Source organism: Staurois parvus, unplaced genomic scaffold (genome assembly GCF_062004578.1).
Source record: "Staurois parvus isolate SC_StPar_1 unplaced genomic scaffold, SC_StPar_1.0 ptg000025l, whole genome shotgun sequence".
Lineage (NCBI taxonomy): Eukaryota > Metazoa > Chordata > Amphibia > Anura > Ranidae > Staurois > Staurois parvus.
The window spans coordinates 2,363,788-2,382,585 of record NW_028317821.1 but is presented as its reverse complement, the minus strand read 5'-3'; the positions used below and the strand labels follow the sequence as shown (position 1 = coordinate 2,382,585).

General features: G+C 40.9%; 1 protein-coding gene across 3 annotated transcripts in view; it reads right to left on the bottom strand.

Annotated features, from left to right (window-relative positions):
* The window catches only part of SNCB (synuclein beta), a 124,119-nt gene that overhangs the window by 19,534 nt on the left and 85,787 nt on the right, over positions 1-18,798 (bottom strand). For all 3 annotated transcript variants that reach the window (XM_089693647.1, XM_089693636.1, XM_089693657.1), the window contains one exon: positions 8,478-8,567. In XM_089693647.1, the coding sequence (XP_089549773.1) occupies positions 8,478-8,567 (90 nt within the window). The remainder of the gene's footprint in view (positions 1-8,477; positions 8,568-18,798) is intronic.

Sequence of the window (18,798 nt, the reverse complement as noted above, 5' to 3'; positions counted from 1 at the left end):
ATTTCTAATACATCAGCCAGCTAAACGGTAGCATGAGCTACATTCAGTGTACAGTGCTGTGTTCTGGCAGCAGTATAAGGACCTCCTGTCCCCGTCCTTGAATAAAATTGAGTTGGGATGATCCCTGTTCAGCCATTCACAGGAAGCTTTGTATTTTATAAATAAATACAAGGTTTCCTCTGATTTGCTGAGGCAGAGATCATGATGTCATTTGCCCATCTTCCTGCCATCTGCCCTGCTTCCTGTGATTGGCTAAGCAGTACACACTCTAACTTAAAGCAGAGCTCTACCCAAAACAGGAAGTTCCGCTTTAAAGCAGAGTTCCACCCAAAAGTGAAAGCTCCGCTTGTTTGCCTCTTCCCTCCACTGCCATATTTGGCACCTTTTGGGGGGGAGCTGGTACCTTGTTTTGACAGGTACCAGCTCCCACTTCCAGCTCAGTTTTCTATGGCGAAGTGAGACAGAAGTTCGGCTGCCTCCACCTTTCTCCCGCAGTCTCCTGGGAACCTTCACAGTTCCCAGAAGAATGCTGGACCAATTAGGATGTGCAGCGTGACTCGCACATGCGCAGTAGGCACTCGGCTGTGAAGCCACAAGCTGTCACAGTCTGATGCCCACAGTTGAGATTCCGGCACCGTGGAGAGAAGACTTTTGTCTTTTTTCAGCCAGACCAACTATGTAAGAAGGGTGAGCACATCGCTGGACCCTGGGACAGGTAAGTGTGTGTGTAAGTGTGTCAGCAGCTACAGTTTTACTAAGGAATTGGCACCTTTAGGGAGCGGGGTGTGGAAACGGGTTCCTGGTTTTGACAGGTACCCACTCCCACTTCCGCTGCAACTGCCAATTGGAGGTGGAGGTTGTACTCCCTCCCCGTAGTGTTCTGAGATACGTGACAGGTCTCAGAAGACTACAGGATCATTCACAAGGTGCAGCACTACTTGCGCATGCACAGGAGGCACCTGGCTGTGAAGCCGCAAGCTGTCACAACCAAGCGCGCACACTTAGGATGCCGGCTCATCAAGCGGATCAAGGACGGCCAATGATACCGGCCGCGGTTGGTACAACGCTGGATCGAGGGACAGGTGAGTGGCTGTTTATAAAAGTCAGCAGCTACAGTTTTTGTAGCTGCTGACTTTATTTTTTTTTAGGTTTGACTGGAACTGCACTTTAACTTTGTTCCAGGAACAGGACAGGAAGTCCCTGTACCACTGCCGGAATTCAGCACTGTATGTAGCTGATGCTACATACAGTTTATAGAGCGTTGACAGCGGACATATGTATTAGAAATCAAAATACTTAGTTTGGGCCAGTTTCCTTTCAAGTGAAAGGAAACCTGGAGTTAGGCTTTAAACAAAGAAAACACAATTATTTATATCAGTTTTCTACTTTAGGAAAACAAACTGATCATATGTGATTTAGCAGCTTGAATGCTGAAAATCACCTAGGTTATGCCTGTGGTTTAAACCTCTATGGTTAGTGTTGGAAACCACAGTAGCATTAGGATTAAAGTAATTCTCTAGCGAGGGTCATTGCTAGGATTGCAAAAGACTTGAGGCACCTGTGGGCATTTTATGGAGATTACAACGCGGCACACAGAGCGCACTGTGGCAAAAAGCAGCTGAGGCCAAATTGTGCTAAAACTGGGAAGGGCTAAAAGAGGCAATATTCAATAAAACCTTATCCCACTCGGTATATCCATAGCACACATATGCCAAAGTCCTTCTACCCATCAGCCAAATAAACCATATCATACGCATATGCTTTTCTGTACACTGGAAATTACAGGGACCCTACCCCGCCCGGTCTATAGCAGATTGACGGCTTGTCATTGTGACTGGGCATCATATGACGTCCTGTCAAAACAAGTCATTCACGCGGCCACGGGCCGCACAGCAGCGCAGTCTGTCACTGGCTATGTCCATGGGACACAGCTGATGACATATCACTACACCGGCCCGTTGCCTGTGTCATGTGACCGCTGTGACCAATCACAGCAGATCACATGTCAATTGTATACAATGGATGGCTTCCTGTCATGCCATCCATTGTATACAATTATGTTGTAAGCTGTGACTGGTCAAGGCAGTCACATGATACAGAAAGGGCCAATCACAGCCCATCTGTATCATGTGATCAGCTTTGCTCAATCACAGCTAATCACAACAAAAGACTGAATTAATCAGTTTCATTCAGTAACAATGATTGCAAATATCAATGAAATACATTGGTATTAGCAATCATAATGTGTTAAAAAAAAAATCCTGATCACTTGCCCAGAGTAATTCAATGTTACTATGGTAACATTGTATTGCTTTGGTCACAGTGTGCTGAAAAAAAATTGGTAAAAAAAAGAAAAAAATGTAATAAAAAATAATAGAAACATTTGAAAATAAATACAAATTCAATTACTATTATTATTTTCACAAACAAAATGTAGCAGAATACATTTTGATCTAAATTTATGAAGAAATGTTATTTATTTGCAAAATTTTATAACAGAAACGAAGAAAAGTGTTTTTTGTTTTAAAGTTTCAGGTGTTTTTTGTTTTATTTAGCAAAAAATAAAAACTCAGTGGTGAATAAATACCACCAAAAGAAAGCTCTATTTGTGTGAAAAAAATGATACAAATGTCATATGGGTACAATGTTGCATGACCGCGCAATTGTCATTCAAAGTGCGACAACTCTGAAAGCTGAAAATTGGCCTGGGCAGGAAGGGGGTATAAGTGCCTATTATTGAAGTGGTTAAAGAAGAGCTTAAAATTGTCAGGGACTATGGAGCATGCAGATTTGTAATGTACGAAGTGTAGGACTCAGGGATGTGTAACACACATAATGCAGGGGTCAGCAGTGTGTAATGCAAGAGTGCAGGGGTCAAAGATGTGTAAGACTCAGAGCTAGGGAAGAGGAATGTGTAATGTAGAAACTGCAGGGGTCAGGAGTGTGTAATGCACAGAGTAGAGTGGACAGGGGTGTACAGCACATGCACAGGCCAGGATTTTGTAAGGCACAGAATAAAGAAGTTAGGATTGTGTAAGGGTTCAGGGTTACATAATGCACAGAGTGCAGGGGTCAGGAATACATAATGAACAGAGTGCAGGGGTCAGGAGTGTGTAATGCACAGAGTAGAGTGGACAGGGGTGTACAACACATGCATAGGCTAGGATTTTGTAAGGCACAGAATAAAGAAGTTAGGATTGTGTAAGGGTTCAGGGTTACATAACGCACAGAGTGCAGGGGTCAGGAATACATAATGAACAGAGTGCAGGGGTCAGGGGCTCCTTCACTCTCTGCAAATGAATGATCTATGGAAGAAGGTAAACGATCGGTCAGCAGAGGAAAACACTGGGTATGTGTTCAGGGAGAATGGTGTTCACTGATAATGAGCGCATGTAACTGCAGGAGCAATCTTTTGGAGGGAGAGAACAAGTGCAGGGTGTGTTAATGAGGTCAGCTGCTGAACTACTTCCTTACACAGGCCATACATGGCTCGAATTCTGAAAAAAAATTTCTTTAGTAAATCGGGAATTTCATGCGTTTTGTAATCCACCATTGATTTTGAAATTTGATCAACCAAGCCTTCAATTTCACCTTCTGTTACAGAAAATAATTTTTGTGGCTGGGAATCTCCTTTTCTTTTCAGATCACAGCTCATGCTCATTTCTTTTTCAATTATATTTCTCACACAATTCTCCCATCATTGATTAGACATTTGTTTGTTTTTCAAAAAATGTCCAACATGCCCGATCACTCAAATTTTATGGCTGAAAATTGGCCAATGCTTGGGCCCACTAATGGTGGAAAATTCAAAAGAAAGTTCTTAGTTACAATTTCCGAAAGAAAACTTGTTCAGAATTCGAACCTTGTATGGCCTGCAATAGTCTTCTAACAGTTTTCATGACCCAAATGACAGATAGCAGGAAGTCATGGAGGTTTTCTATACATGAAAATGGAGGTTGAGGTAAGGCCTGCCCTAAAATTTAGGGAAAGCTTTATCTTTTCTGCAACAGAGATACATTAATGGAATATTGCTAAATAGGGAAGCTGGAATTTAGAATAAAAAAGGTGAACTTAGCCTTTAACCGCTGAAGATAGTTACAAAGGCTGCAGCAGCAAAATGAAGGGAATGTAGAAGACAAGTGGTGCAGGTTTAAATATCTTCTAAAAGGCCAGTTTGCATTACAATACTGTAGTGAAGCACAAAAAACAAAAATCCAGCATGCATATTTTTTGATGCAGCAACTGTACTAAAACTACAATGTGGCATATGGCATCAGCACTTTTGCTACTGGGACATGAAAAGCTGATTTCTGCTGAGCTCAGATTGTCATGGGTGCTGTGTCGACTCTCTGTCTCAAGAGAAAAATATTATTTTAAATTTTACAGCTTGAAGGAACCAACAGCACTTGCTCTCCTCCCACGGGCACCTGCTGGTCCTCCATCCCTGAGGCTTAGACTGTTACCATTAACGCTCCTCAGGCTCAGTGCACTGTTGCTAAGCATGTGCCTACACCATCTGCTGGCCAGAACAGAATATGCAGCAGTGTCCGCTCAACCATGACTTTGATGCATTAAAGAGGAATTTCACCCTTATCCTAAAAATGACAACAACGATATCACCTTTTGAAATGTTTAGTAATGGCAATCTTCAAACAGATACTTATAGATAAATGCAGGCATTTCATTTTTTGCATATCTTATTTTTCATTTCCTTACCGTTCTCACAGTGGATATATCTAAGATCAGATGAATCTGTTTCCCCTTGCTTTTACTCAGGAAAGGAAAACATTTGAACTAAGAATGATAATTCTTTTAGACACAAAACATAATGGTCTAAATGTAGACCTCATCTTCCTGAATCACTATTCAACATTTTTATGACTACTCTAACTACTGTGACTTCTCTCCCTCCAATTCCAGAGCCCCTTCCCTGCCTTATCTCACCAGCTATCCAATCTTAATTACTTTTGCTGTGAATGGTTGTGTTTCTTTTTCTTAGAGAATGTCTTATTAACCACTTGCCCTCCTGAGGATTTACCCCCCTTTCTGACCAGGGCACTGCATTACTTTGACTGATAATTGCGCGGTCATGCAACGCTGCACCCAAAGTAAATTTACATCCTTTCTTTCCCATAAGTTGAGCTTTCTTTCAGTGGTATTGGATCGCCTGTGCATTTTTATTATTTGCGCTATAAAAGAAAAAAGACCGACAATTTTGAGAAAAATAATAATTTTGACATTTTGCTATTAAACATGTCCAGTAAAAAAAATAAAAAAATTAAATTTCGTCATATATTTACACCAAAATGTATTCTGCTACATGTCTTTGCTAAAAAAAAATCCCAATACATGTAAATTAATTGGTTTACATGAAAGTTATAGCATTTACAAATAGTGGTATATATACACTGGGATTTTTTTTTTCATTTTTATTTTTCCTAGTAATTGCAGGGATCAGCGACTTATAGCGGGAATGCGGAGGACATTCTGACACTGGGGGGAACTGACTTGGTATCACTGACATCCCCAGTGACACAAATACAGTGATCAGTGCTAAAAACAAGCACTGACACTGTACTAATGGCAATGGGCAGGAAGGGGTTAACATGAGGGGAGATGAAAAGGTTAACTGTGTGCTGGGAGTGTTTTACTAGGGGGCGGTGTGTTGGTGCTTCGCTGTAATCAGACTGCTCTGGATGGCTGTGCTGTGGACAGGGACTGATGTGAAAAAAAGAACGTAAAGCACTGTTACAATGTATATAAATGTTTTTAATAAATAAATAATGGAAACTGTAGTGTCAGCTAAGACTCCATTTACATTTGCTTGACTCCAAAGTTGCATGATTTCCAGTGTCGATTAAATGCGACTTTGATTCAAATTTACACCCTCTGAATCAAAGTATCATTAAAGTAGTGCAGGCACCTTTTCAAAGTCGCTGCAACTTTAAGTTGCACCAATTTGAACGGGTGCCATTAAAAAGAATGGGCGGTGACTTGTCATTCGACTTAGATGTCCAAAATCGCATGACAAGTCGCTCAAGTGTCAATGTATAAAATTTCAGCAGTAACTATTGAAGCTAATTAGGAAGCAGCAAAGCAAGTTTCATGTGCACACCCACCATTGTCTGGCACGGTCCTCCAATTAGTTGGCAAGAGAACCCAAGTAAGGTTTACCTCTACAACTAAACCCTACATTATTGCAAAATGCATCAGAGGAAATGTATGTGTTCGATGCGATGCTGTTACTCAGAGAGGAATAAAGTTTTCTTTTACAAAAAGAATATGGTTGTTTGTACAGCCCGTTCTATTGAATGTTTAGGAATCCTTTTGGGACTGAGACACCCCCTGGTGGGCCTAGGCCCCTGTGGCAGGTTCTAACAAGCATTAAAAGGAGTTCCACCCAAAAGTGCTTTTCTGCCTCACCCCCCCCCTTCCACTACCACACTTGGCACCTTTTGGGGGAAGGGGGGAGCAGGTACCTGGTTTTGACAGTTACCCCCTCCCACTTCTGGATCAGTTCACCACGGCACCCCCCACAGCCCTCTGGGGCACTTCCAAGGTCCCAGAGGACTTCAGCCAATTCACAAAGCACACCGCACTTCGCTCATGCACAGTAGGAAACCAGCGGTGAAGCCGCAAGGTTTCACTATTGGTTTCCCTTAGTCATGATGGTGGCGCCACTTGGGTTGGATGCATGGACAGGTAAGTGCCCTACTATTAAAAGTCAGCAGCTATAGTATTTGTAGCTGCTGACTTTTAATTTTTTTGGGGGGGGGGGAGGTGGCCTGGAGCAGAACCATTTTAGCTGTCATTTATGTCCTTAACTAATTAAATTGCCTTGCAGGTGGTATTTTATTAATTATTATTAATGAAATATAAATGCAGATATAATGTTGGAGAAGTATATAAGATAATGTAAAAAAGAAACAAAAATAACAAAACCTAAATAAATGCAACACTTATAAAAGAGAAATATGTTTTTTTTGGCTTAATCATATTATACCTTGTCAGCTGTTAGTGCTTAAAAATCTTTCCAGCACTCTGAACAGTGCAACTTTTGTGTAAAAATCAAGGCAGTTACCTAAGGGATGAGCTAGTGGGGTCCAAGAGCTGTCTTTGACAGCTCGGTCTCTGTCTTGGGAGAGCATATCAAGCACACTTTCAGCACAGAAACAATGCTACCAGTGACACATATGTACGGAGTGTAGGCATTAAAGTCCACCCTTTTGCCACAGAACATATGTGTTATATAAGTGGCAACAGATTAAAATAATACTAGGCAATATTTATCAAGCAAATTAGCAACACAATTAGACACAAATCTGCCTACATCTCATTTTGTAAAGTGTATGCAACAGGTTTTCTGTGTACTTTTGACCCCGAGTCTGAAATTCTGGGCAGCCAACTTCAGCAGATTAGCTGAAGTGTGTGAAAAACATATCACTGTAGATGAGACAGATTTTCAACCTAAATAAATGCAACGTTAATAAGTGGTCAGGGTCAGGTTTCATTCTATTGGACATGTCGCATAATCTGTCTCACTGTTTCTGTTTTGCACTGACCTGCTGAAATAGAATGGATACATTTCCCTATAGAGTATGCTCTGGAAATCTTTTGGCATGTATTAAGGCAAAGTTCACACTATTGCATTCCTGTAAAACAAGAGAAACGCGCTGCTGAGGATGCCATTAATTCCTAATAGCACCCCCATGCGTTAGCAAACACCCACGTTTTCGACCTTGCAAAATTGCATGGTGCTGCAGGACCATGGAATTCTGTGCAGAACAATTTTCATAAAGGGACTAAGACTTCTTTCCTTTTGTTTCTGCAGGTAGGGCAGCTCACTGATATTACTAGGTTGCTCTACTAGCAGAACGCAGCACACTAAGTGAACCAGGCATAAGGGTTTATGCGTAAAACAAATATTGTAGAAATTTCTGTGAGATGTGTGTGTGTGTATGGTATGTCTGCACACAGTTTTAAAAAATCTTAAAAAAACACTGTAACAAAGGAAATATGTTTAGTGCTAATGTATAAATCCGATTGTGCACACCGGACAAAGGTCTAAAGCTAGGTTCACACTGCTGCCATCTGATTTTCAATGCGATTATGTAGTGCAACTTGGGTGTGATTTACATATTCTGTGGGGCCAAAATCTCACTGGAATTGCACTAAAGCAGTAGAGGAACCTTTTCCAAAATTGCTCCGTGCTGAGTTGCATTGATGTGATAGGTTGCCATTGAAAACAATCAGATTTCCCTTGTCATGAGATCCTGTACAACTAAAGTGGCATCTGAAATCGCACTAGTGAGAACGGAGCCTTAGTGAATGTATGACATATTGATATGATCAGATATAGCAAAAACTGCTGTCTTTAAAGGGGTTATTGGATAAGGTATGATGTACTTTTGATCATCCTATAAGTATATCTTAATATCTTATGATTTCCCATAATATCTTAAGAAGTTTTGTCTCACCTGAGGGGCTTCCTCGTAGTTTTCCCCTTCTGGCTCCAGCAGAGGTTCACCGGCAGGTTCTTCCAAAGCTTCCTGGGCTTCTTCTTCAGGCTGCAAAGACAGAGACGCCTGTTAGCTGTGGCTTTTCTAGAATTTGTGTCAAAACATGTAACATCAAATATGTTTATCACAGAGTGGGATTCTGGCACAAGGTGATTCATTCTAAGATTTTCTTCAAAGTTTTAATAAACTGTACATGAAGCCATTTTACAATTTCCAAATATACTATATGAAAAAAATGCATGTACAATAAGGACTTTAACATGTTATGAAATTTCAAGCACTCAATTCATGCGAACATTGGCATGGTCTACAATGTATCCTCGTTATAGTCTTGGGCTATTCTGCCTTGTAGAAGTATCCAAAATTAATAAATGTATTCAGTTTACAAACAAAGCACAATATTTTTGGAAAGCTGTCCTTTCTCATGAGTTATTATTTATTTTATTTATTACATGTATTTATATAGACCCGACAATGTACACAGCACTTTACATAAATATTGCACATTCACATCAGTCCCTCAAGGAGCTTACAATCTAAGGTCCCTAACTCATATTCATGCATACACATACCAATGCCAATTTAGACAGGAGCCAGTTAACCAACCAGCATGTCTTTGGAGTGTGGGAGGAAACTGTAGTACCTGGAGGAAACTTATGCAACATGCAAACTCCAGGCATATATCACTTTGTCCCATCTTTCTAGGATCTGTAGAAGCTGATATCCAGTATGTGGCAGCATGCCCCATGCTCCATTCACCAATTTCCAACCAACTTTTAAACGAGATTGATGTATGATTGACAGCACTTTTGCTGTCCTCCATGTGCTTTCCTGACACAAGTACTGTCATTCGAAATGCAGAGTGTCAGTTTAACACTGAACATCACAGACACGCTCATAGCAGCGCTGTTTCAGTGGCAGTGGTGTCAGAATGAAGCCCCACTTCCAACTGTACACAGACTACAGCACTTTCATACGGGTGCATGTGGGTCCCGAAACACACAGGGCCATGGATAAGAGGGTAGCACATGTCCTCCTGTACAGGGCCCAGGTAGCTGGGATAATTGCATGTGGGCAGGGAAGGTGATCAGCACAAATTACTGGAACTGATCCCCTGTATGGCTCTTCCTGCAGCAGCTGAAAGCTGGATTCTTCTCCTTTCCCTCCCAGCTGCTGCAGAGATACAGGGGATCGGTTCCTGTAATTGCTTCCCCAACCCCCCGCTGAACTCATCACCCTCTCTGTGCACCATACCTTTCACTCTGCTGCCCAGGCCCCCTTGTGTGCCCCCACCCCCTGCAGTGCTGCTAGCTTCCCTCTTCTGCTTCCCACCGGCAGCTGCAAGCACACAATAGCATCCTTCAGAATAGAGAGTGGGGGATAGGTCCAGTAAATATGTCACATTTACCAGCCCCCTTTTTTTCCTGAATGAACACAATGAGTGATTGCTACCAATCACTCACTGTATTCATTCATAACTGAAGCATCATAAAAACTTTGTTTTGTTTTTTTGGAGGCGGCCCTGTTAAGTCGGTTGTATGGGGCCCTGTGGTTTCTAACAGCAGCCCCGCTGTCTGCACAACTGTCATATTGGGGGGCAGTGGATGGGACGGCCTGAACAGGGGTGCTTTGACTATTTGTGCATCCCAGTGCAGCTTTTGCACAGGCATATACTTAAGTATGAATGAGGCCAAATTGGATGATCATACCCCTGCTTCAACTTTCCTAAGAAAATGACATTCATATTGAATTCATAAGGTGTCAATAAGTGCAAACTAAATCTTAGCAAATTTCAAAATTACAAAACACAGACAATGATACCATTCTAGAAAGTTATGCTTTTTTATGTTTAATTTTAAAAGACTTTTAAATATATGTTTAAAAGAGAGCAGCTGTATGTAAATAATGTCATCATTGAGTTTAAGGGTTCTTTCACACGGGCGTTCCGTTTTTTTTCTTCAGTTCAGTCACATTTTCTCAAAGAAAAAAACGGTTAAGTTCACATCCATTTTTCATCCGTTTCTCATCTGTTTACATTGGTTTACATCTGTTTTTCATCCATTTAGATCAGTTTACATCCGTTTTTGGTCCGTTTACATACGTTGATATCCGTTTTTCATCCGTTCCAGGGTTTTTTGCAGAAGAAAAATAACAGATGTTAACAGATGCGGACATTAAAGGATGTAAAAAGATGTTCATCCGTTTACATCTGCAAGTCTATAGAAATACATGGGAGTCCATTTTTCAGACGTAAACGGACAGATGAAAAACGGACATATGGAATGCCCGTGTGAAAGGGGCCTGAATGTTTTTAAAAAAACTTTTCTGAAGTATAGTGAGTAATTATGTATAAACATTGGGACAGTCATACTCTCTCATTATCATTATATATGCAGGCTTCTGACTTTGCACTGTTGCACAGTGGTGTTGCTTTACAAGTTTATGAGTTAGTGAAAACAATACATTTGCATTATGTTTATAATGCCATTATTCTTGGCACTAAAATGCAGGTCCAGTTTTCTGAAAACTGTTATGGTGGCCATACATGTAGCAGCTTGTGATGGAACTCGGTACAAGCTACTGCAAACAAGAGATCCATTATTGCTTAACCAGTTGTGGATTTTTGACGTACCACACATGCCCTAAAAATAACAAATCCAAATACTTTGGGTGTGTGTGGTACACCCTGTTCCTGCTCCTCCTCCCTCCCAGCACCCTGGACGCTTTTTGGGCCCGTTTACATCAATTATGTCTTTCTATGGATTGCAGAGAACATAAAATATAGACAATACTGCAAGAGAGAGCCTTGTTTGCAACCCCCTGTCCTGATATGTACATTACTTGCTTATCTTAAGTAATGGCAATGCTTTTACCAAAACAATAGATCCAAACCTCCTTTCCCTCCATAGAGCATGTACCAGAATTAGTTTTTTTTATTTTACTTTTTTCCTGTACTGGAACATGTGCATGTATTGCAGAGGTGTACTGAATATGTTTTTTTTTGCTCTAAAGTACACTAAAAACTGCATTAACAACAAAAAGGTGTCCAAAAGAAATACACCATACTTTTTCTATAAGAGTAATCAAATAGTAGTATACTGATCAACAAAGTGAAAAAAATAAAATAAAAATGCATCTGTTGGTTTTTGCTGTGCATCCCATCCCATACCCAGAAGAGGTATATAGGTTTGAGGTTGAAAGAGGTCTGTATACAGGTGGATGTAAAGTGTTTTATGTTTTGGTAACCTGTTGAACTGTTTCTAAGTTAATATATGTAGGCTAAACGTGGGTAGTAATTTATTATTATGGGGGAGTTTGCTTTGAATATTAAATGAATTAAATAACGCTTTTGGTTTGTGGTGCTCAAATACAGTGTAGTTCTACTTTAAGAAGCTGGGATACCGATAACAAAGAATTCATTATGCCTGTATGGAGAAGCTCCTAGATTGTAAGCTCGAAAGAGCAGGGCCCTCAATCCCCTCATGTTTTGCATTGTATTGGTATTGTTCTGTCACATGTTCTGTCCCCCTTTGTAATGTACAGCGCTGAGCGAACCATTGGCGCTTTATAAATACTGTATAATAATAATAATCACATTTTGGATAGAGTGCTGCCTTAAATGCCATTTGCATTATGTAATATTCTTACCCTGCCTCTGGGGGCACTAGTGAGTGCTCAACCCCATATGGGTCCAGTAAGTACTGCTCACAGACCTAGTATGTAAGGGTTATAGTCCCCACTGAGGAGGGGGTCTGGAGCTGTGGTGCGGTTTCTTTGAAATTTCTGGCAATTTAATTTCAGAGGCGTTCCCCCCCAAACATGCAAGAATTTTCAGGATTCCAATTCACATGGTGAGTGATGGTGGACGTGGCAGCCAGTGTAAGAACATTACCACACTGCAGTTGAAATTTCATTCTAACAGTACCAGGCTTTGTGTAGTAAATGAGTACACATACGTTTTATATGAAAGATCAAATATGGTCTATATTATTGTACTGTAGATCTCAATGGTATCAAAGTTCAAAATGAGAGGTTTATATTTAATGACACTTTTTTTTGCACCCATATAATTCTTTAAACAAAAAAAAAGAAAGGCATAGTGTGGACATAAAATGATAATAACCATATGCTGAAGTTATGTAAATAAGAATGCTGTACTGTATATGTGCACATTCACTTTTTATATCATTAGACATCATTAGGATCCTCTCTGTCCCTTCCTTTTTTTAGTTCTTTGTGCCATATCCATTCATTTACAGCTTTGTTATATGCAGATGACCCAGACACAAAGAGCCTAATTTAGCACAGGAAACTGAAGAAAAGCAAGCAAAACTGTGTGCAGATATAAGTGCTCAAAGCAAAAGTGATCTGTGAACCTTTTTAGCAAATCATACATTCATGTACAATGCACATGGTTCCAGATTGCAGTGTACATTGAACATCCGAATAATGGTGCTTTTGTACCTTCTGTTTCAATGAAGTGCAGAAAAGAATACACGCGTCAACATTTTACCTTAAAATAAAGAAAAAAAAACTTATATGACAGCTTGATTGTTCACAAAGAAATGAAATGTTGATGCACCAAGTAATGCAGCATTTCAAAAAGACCCATACATTGTACTGTTTGTAAAAAAACATAGGGGGAGATTTACTAAAACTGGAGCACACACAATCTGGTGCAGCTGTGCATGGTAGCCAATCAGCTTCTCGCTTGAGCATGATCAATTAAGCTTTGGCAATAAAACCTGGAAGCTAATTGGTTTCTATGCAGAGTTGTACCAGATTTTGTACTCTCCCGTTTTAATAAATAACCGCCAGAGTGTATGTACAGGTATTTATTATTGTTCAGAGGCAACAGCATATGAAATCACATAAGTATGCTTTCTGTTGCCACAAGAAGCATATCTGCACATTTCTATTTAACAGCAACTATTTATAATTTTTAATTTAAGATCAACTAAAAAACATTTTATTTTAGGCATGTCAATGTTAATTGCTTAAGAGCGATGCACTGGCATATACATGGCATATACCCTCCTAGGTAAGTGCTAGGGTTAGTTAGAGAGAATTAGTTATGTTTACAATAGGTAAATTTAGTTGTCACTCTGTAGTCAGAGTGACTGTAATTATTTTTTCGGTAAAAGCATAGTTAGCGCACTATACTTGGTGAGCTGTGATCAATTAGCTAGGTCTGCTCTGTGTTCTCAGTTGATGCCAGCTTGCTCTGTATACAGGAAACTTTAGAAGTTTCTGGATGATAGGGGTGAAGTTATGCAGATGGCAGCATGAATATCGATACAGCCTCAGCCTATCCCAGAGAGACTGGCTCTGAATGCATGCTGGGTAACTGTATATATTCAGTGAGCACATGGTGATCTCAGTTCTTTCCTGTCCAGGACTGATCCAGCCTGTGAGAAGGCACGTTGTCCTCCCAGGCAGCTACTGTTATGCGGTCTCAGGTGGGTGACCTGAGGGCCTGAATGCCGAGACCCCCATTCTGCTATACTGACTGAGGCGCCGTCTGCTAAGGATCTGGTCTGGTATCACAGAGGAAGACATCAGCTGCTCTTTGGTCTTCTGCATACAGACACCCCTAAAGGGTCTTAGAGATTGAGTGCTGTTCAACCCCCACTGGTGCTAGGAAGTCAGCTGTGGGTCTAGCAAAGGGGACAACAGCTGGTGTTCTGAAAAGCCTTGTTCGCCTGGCCTACTAAAGGTACACTGCTCTAGGGCTCTAAAGAAGTTACTGCTACTACTACTACCACTGTTACTACTCCTACTACTATTTTTTGTACTACTGCCTTAAAGCTGAAGTCCACTGTTTGATTCAAGCCCAGACTCTGACATGGCTTGCCCTGAAGATTAGATACAGTCCTTAATGTACATAGTTCCTATTTTTGGAGTATCCCATTCATCTCCCTCTTCCATATCCAAGTTCTCTAAAAATAAAAACAACAAACACAATACCACTAGACTGGTTTTTGGAGAAATGTGTGAATTATTATTATTATTATTATACAGGATTTATATAGCGCCAACAGTTTGCTGTAAATGAGCCTGTGTGCCTGGCTGTGGGGCAAAGTAATTGGGTAGGACCTGGACAGTATTCCTGCGGCTTCTATGGAAGTAGCTCTACATACACATAAGATTTACTAAATTATACCCATTAGGCCTTATGGAAAGCAAAAATAGGACATGGCTCATTCAAGAATCGAAACCTGAAGCACAGGTTTAAAGCACAAACTATATGTATATGTCCCTTCATCCATTTTATGAAAATGTGATTTATGAAAGTGTAATAAATGAGACACATTATTGTTTGGCATATGCGATTGGTGTTTCACCACGTTTCTCTTTGGCACATTGTATTACTTTGTACAATTTATATGTTTTGAATTTTTCTCAATAAACTTTGTGGAACAAAATAAATGAGACACATAGCTTTCTTCTATTTACAGTAAAAAAAATGTTCCATAACAATTAATAATCACACATGTAAAAAGTGCCTAAAATATACAAGTTCAATTTGATCAATAACTCTTTGAAAATATACAGGAAACCTAAGAATGTTGAACGTTGAAAATATACAGGAACCTTAAAACTGCTGAACGTTCAAAATTTAAGTAAACAGATATATAAGATGTAGCATCCTCCTACTGCAGGATGCTAGGCAGGGCAGTCTTTAATGTGGATTGGACTCTGGGCAAACATTTTCTTAGCTTTCAGAGCTTAGAGAGGGAGAGGCAAATAGCCAGGCTGAATATTTAGCATGCTGCAGCCAGTCCCTAGAGACGAGTGTCCAGAAGGGGGTGGAAAAGAGATACACTGCTCAAAAAAATTAAAGAAACATTTATTAATCAGAGTATATCATCAAGTCAATTAAACTCTTGGTATATTGATCTGGTCAGTTAAGTAGCAGAGGGGGTTATTAATCAGTTTCAGCAGCTTTGGTGTTAATGAAATTAACAACAGGTGCACTAGATGGGCAACAATGAGACGACCCTCAAAACAGGAATGGTTTTACAGGTGGAGGCCACTGACATTTATTTCCCTACTCATCTCTTTTCTACTGTTTTTCACTAGTTTTGCATTTTGCTAGAGTCAGTGTTATTACTGGTAGCATGAGATGATACCTGGACCCTACCGAGGTTTCACAGGCAGTCCAACTCATCCAGGATGGCATATCAATATGTGCCATTTCCAGAAGCTTTGCTGTGTCTCCCAGCACAGTCTCAATTGTATGGAGGAGATTCCAGGAGACAGGTAGTTACCCTAGGAGAGCTGGACAGGGTCATAGAAGGTCCTTAACCAATCAGCAGGACTGGTATCTGCTCCTTTGTGCAAGGAGGAACAGGATGAGCATTGCCAGAACCCTACAAAATGACCTCCAGCAAGCCACTTGTGTGAATGTCTCTGACTAACAATCAGAAACAGACTTCATGAGGGTGGGCTGAGTGCCCGATGTCCTCTAGTGGGCCCTGTACTTACTGCCTGGCACCATAGAGCTTGATTGGCATTTGCCATTGAACACCAGAATTGGCAGGTCTGTCACTGGTGCCTTGTGCTTTTCACAGATGAGAGCAGGTTCACCCCGAGCACATGTGACAGATGTGAAAGGGTCTGGAAAATCTGTGGAGAACGTTATGCTGCCTTGTTCAGCGTGACCTTTTTGGTGGTGGGTCAGAGATGGTCTGGGTAGGCATATCCATGGAGGGGCGCACAGACCTCTACAGGCTAGACAGTGGCACCCTGACTGCCATTAGGTAATGGGATGAAATCCTTGGACCCATTCTCAGACCCTACACTGGTGCAGTGGCTCCTGGGTACCTACTGGTGCATGACAATGCCTGGCCTCATGTGGCGAGAATATGCAGGCAGTGCCTGGAGGATGGAGGAATTGATACCATTGAATGGCCCCCATGCTCGCCTGGTCCAGATCTGGGAGGAAATTCCCCAAGACACCATCCGTCGTCTCATTAGGAGCATGCCCTGACATTGTCAGGCATGCATACAAGCACGTGGGGGCCATACAAATTATTGAGTATCACTTTGAGTTGCTGCAATGAAATTTCAGCAAAATGGACTAGCCTGCTGCATAATTTTTTCACTTTGATTTTTGGGGGGTGTGAATTCAGTCCTCTGTAGGTTGATAATTTTCATTTCCATTAAACGATGGGGCATCCTTACATTCCTAACACATTAACCAGTCCATATCAGTATAGATATCTGGCATGATATTTTTCCCCATTGAGATATGATGTGTTTTCAAAGTGTTCCTTTTTGAGCAGTGTAAATGGACTGGAGTGGTGCCAGGGCTGAGGACCTGGATGGATCTGCTTAGAAGCTACTTGTAGGACCTCACCACAAGGGATCTGGTCTGGAGAAGGACTCAGTCACTGAACTGCAAAGATGGAAAGTGGCAGCTGCCTGGGGACTTGTAAGTAAAGACCCTAAACTGATCTCTGTGACTGTGCAGTTTTTTGTAAATCGTATTGGCTACCAGTAGTTGTGCACAGGCGCAAGGTAACCAGATGCCAAAAGAAACTTGCCTCATGGTCTTCAGCTGTGAGGGCTAAGACTGCTTAGAAACGTGCCTCAAGTACTTCAGCTGTGAGGCCTTAGACTTCCTAGAAACGTGTCTCATGGTCCCCAGCTGTGGTTCAGAAAGTTATCACATGGTCTTCAGCTGTGGAGGGTTACACTGTCCAACATTTATGTTCACTCAAAGAAAAGATTGTCCTCTAATTTCTATATGCTAATAATTTCTGAGTATCCCATGCCCTAACCCATCTCCTGTTTAAAGTTCTTCATGCAATGAATCTTTAAAAGACATCCTCTAGACTAAGTTATTGGAGCCAGAGTGTATGGAATGGTGCTTGCAATGGTGGGCAGCCTCTGTACTACTAGGCAAGAACCAGCTATTACTAGTGGCCCCTTGGGGGAAGCACTAGAAAAACGTTAAGATATATTCAAACATTAGGCTTCGGTCCACTGCTATTCTTCCCGTCACTTCTGATAAGTTGAGCATAAAATGCCTCTTGCTTAGTATTTCTGACATTTGAGCTCAATACATACAGGACATATCACTTCTGACAAATTTTCCTGACACCAAGAGAAAAAATGTGCAGGGCAGGGAGCTCCAGCACACAGCTTGTGACTGACAGCCTCAGCTCTGTTGCTGTCTGAAGGGGTGTGTGTCCCTTCCCTCCAATTAGCTATCAGAGTCCTGCAGAGTGTAATTTCAGCTCCATGCCACCTACTTTCTGAAATCTCAAACAAGCTGTATAATTTCTGCACTTTAAATGGTTGTAGAGGGGAGAGGACAGCAGATAAAAAGGTACAACTTATGTAGGAGGATTTGTTTCATCTTTGTGTATCTGAGGTCAGTCAATTCACTGGGTATATGTAAGGGTTTAAAATTACTTTAACTGCTTGTCTGGTTCAGAAAAACAATAAAAGAAAATTTAGTTACTTGATCCTTTGCTTCTTCCCAGTGCCAGACTGGTCCCCTCATTGTCTACTCCCCCATGTTCCACTTGGTCTAGGGTTCTGACGCCCTCAAGGCCAGAACATAATCCTTATCTCTGCATGCAGGCACAGCCCCACTGCAAGGGATCATTTCAGATTTCCCCTGAGTTGGGCTTTATCTTAGTGAATGTGGTGAAAATGTACTTTGCAAAGAATACCCAATCACAAGCAAGGAAAATAAAATAAACATGCACATGCTTGCACATGATTGGAAGATGGAAATCAGCAGCACCTCACCTCATTTCCTAATCTAGGGGAAAAAGTCCTTGCAAAGTGAAAACTTCCTTTTTGACTTTAGTACATGAACCCCATAGACCTTGGCAATGTTTTTCCATCCACAGAGGCAAGGTAAGTTTAAAGAAATGAAGCATGACTTTCTCAGGGTGGGGTAGAACGTGCCATTTTTTTTATACAGCAAAGGGATAAATGTAACAACCACTAGCAGGCAATTAGACGTATTCGTTCTTCAGTTCAACTACTGACTTTTGATTTGTTGCTATGGTAACTGCACCTCATTTTCTTTGTGTCATTCTAATCTTATTGGTTTCTGTGGTTTATTGTACATTATTGCTTTCTGCATGATGTTATTAAATAAAAGCCTTAGGCATTTATTTAATACCTCAAAAAGCACTGTACTAAATGCTGTAAAGCGCAGGTAATACAAGTATAAATTAATGGAAGCAAACATAGAAACATCCTGTTTTTGCTTGTAGTTTGGCCTAGAAAATTTTCATTTTTCTTGCTGCAGTTT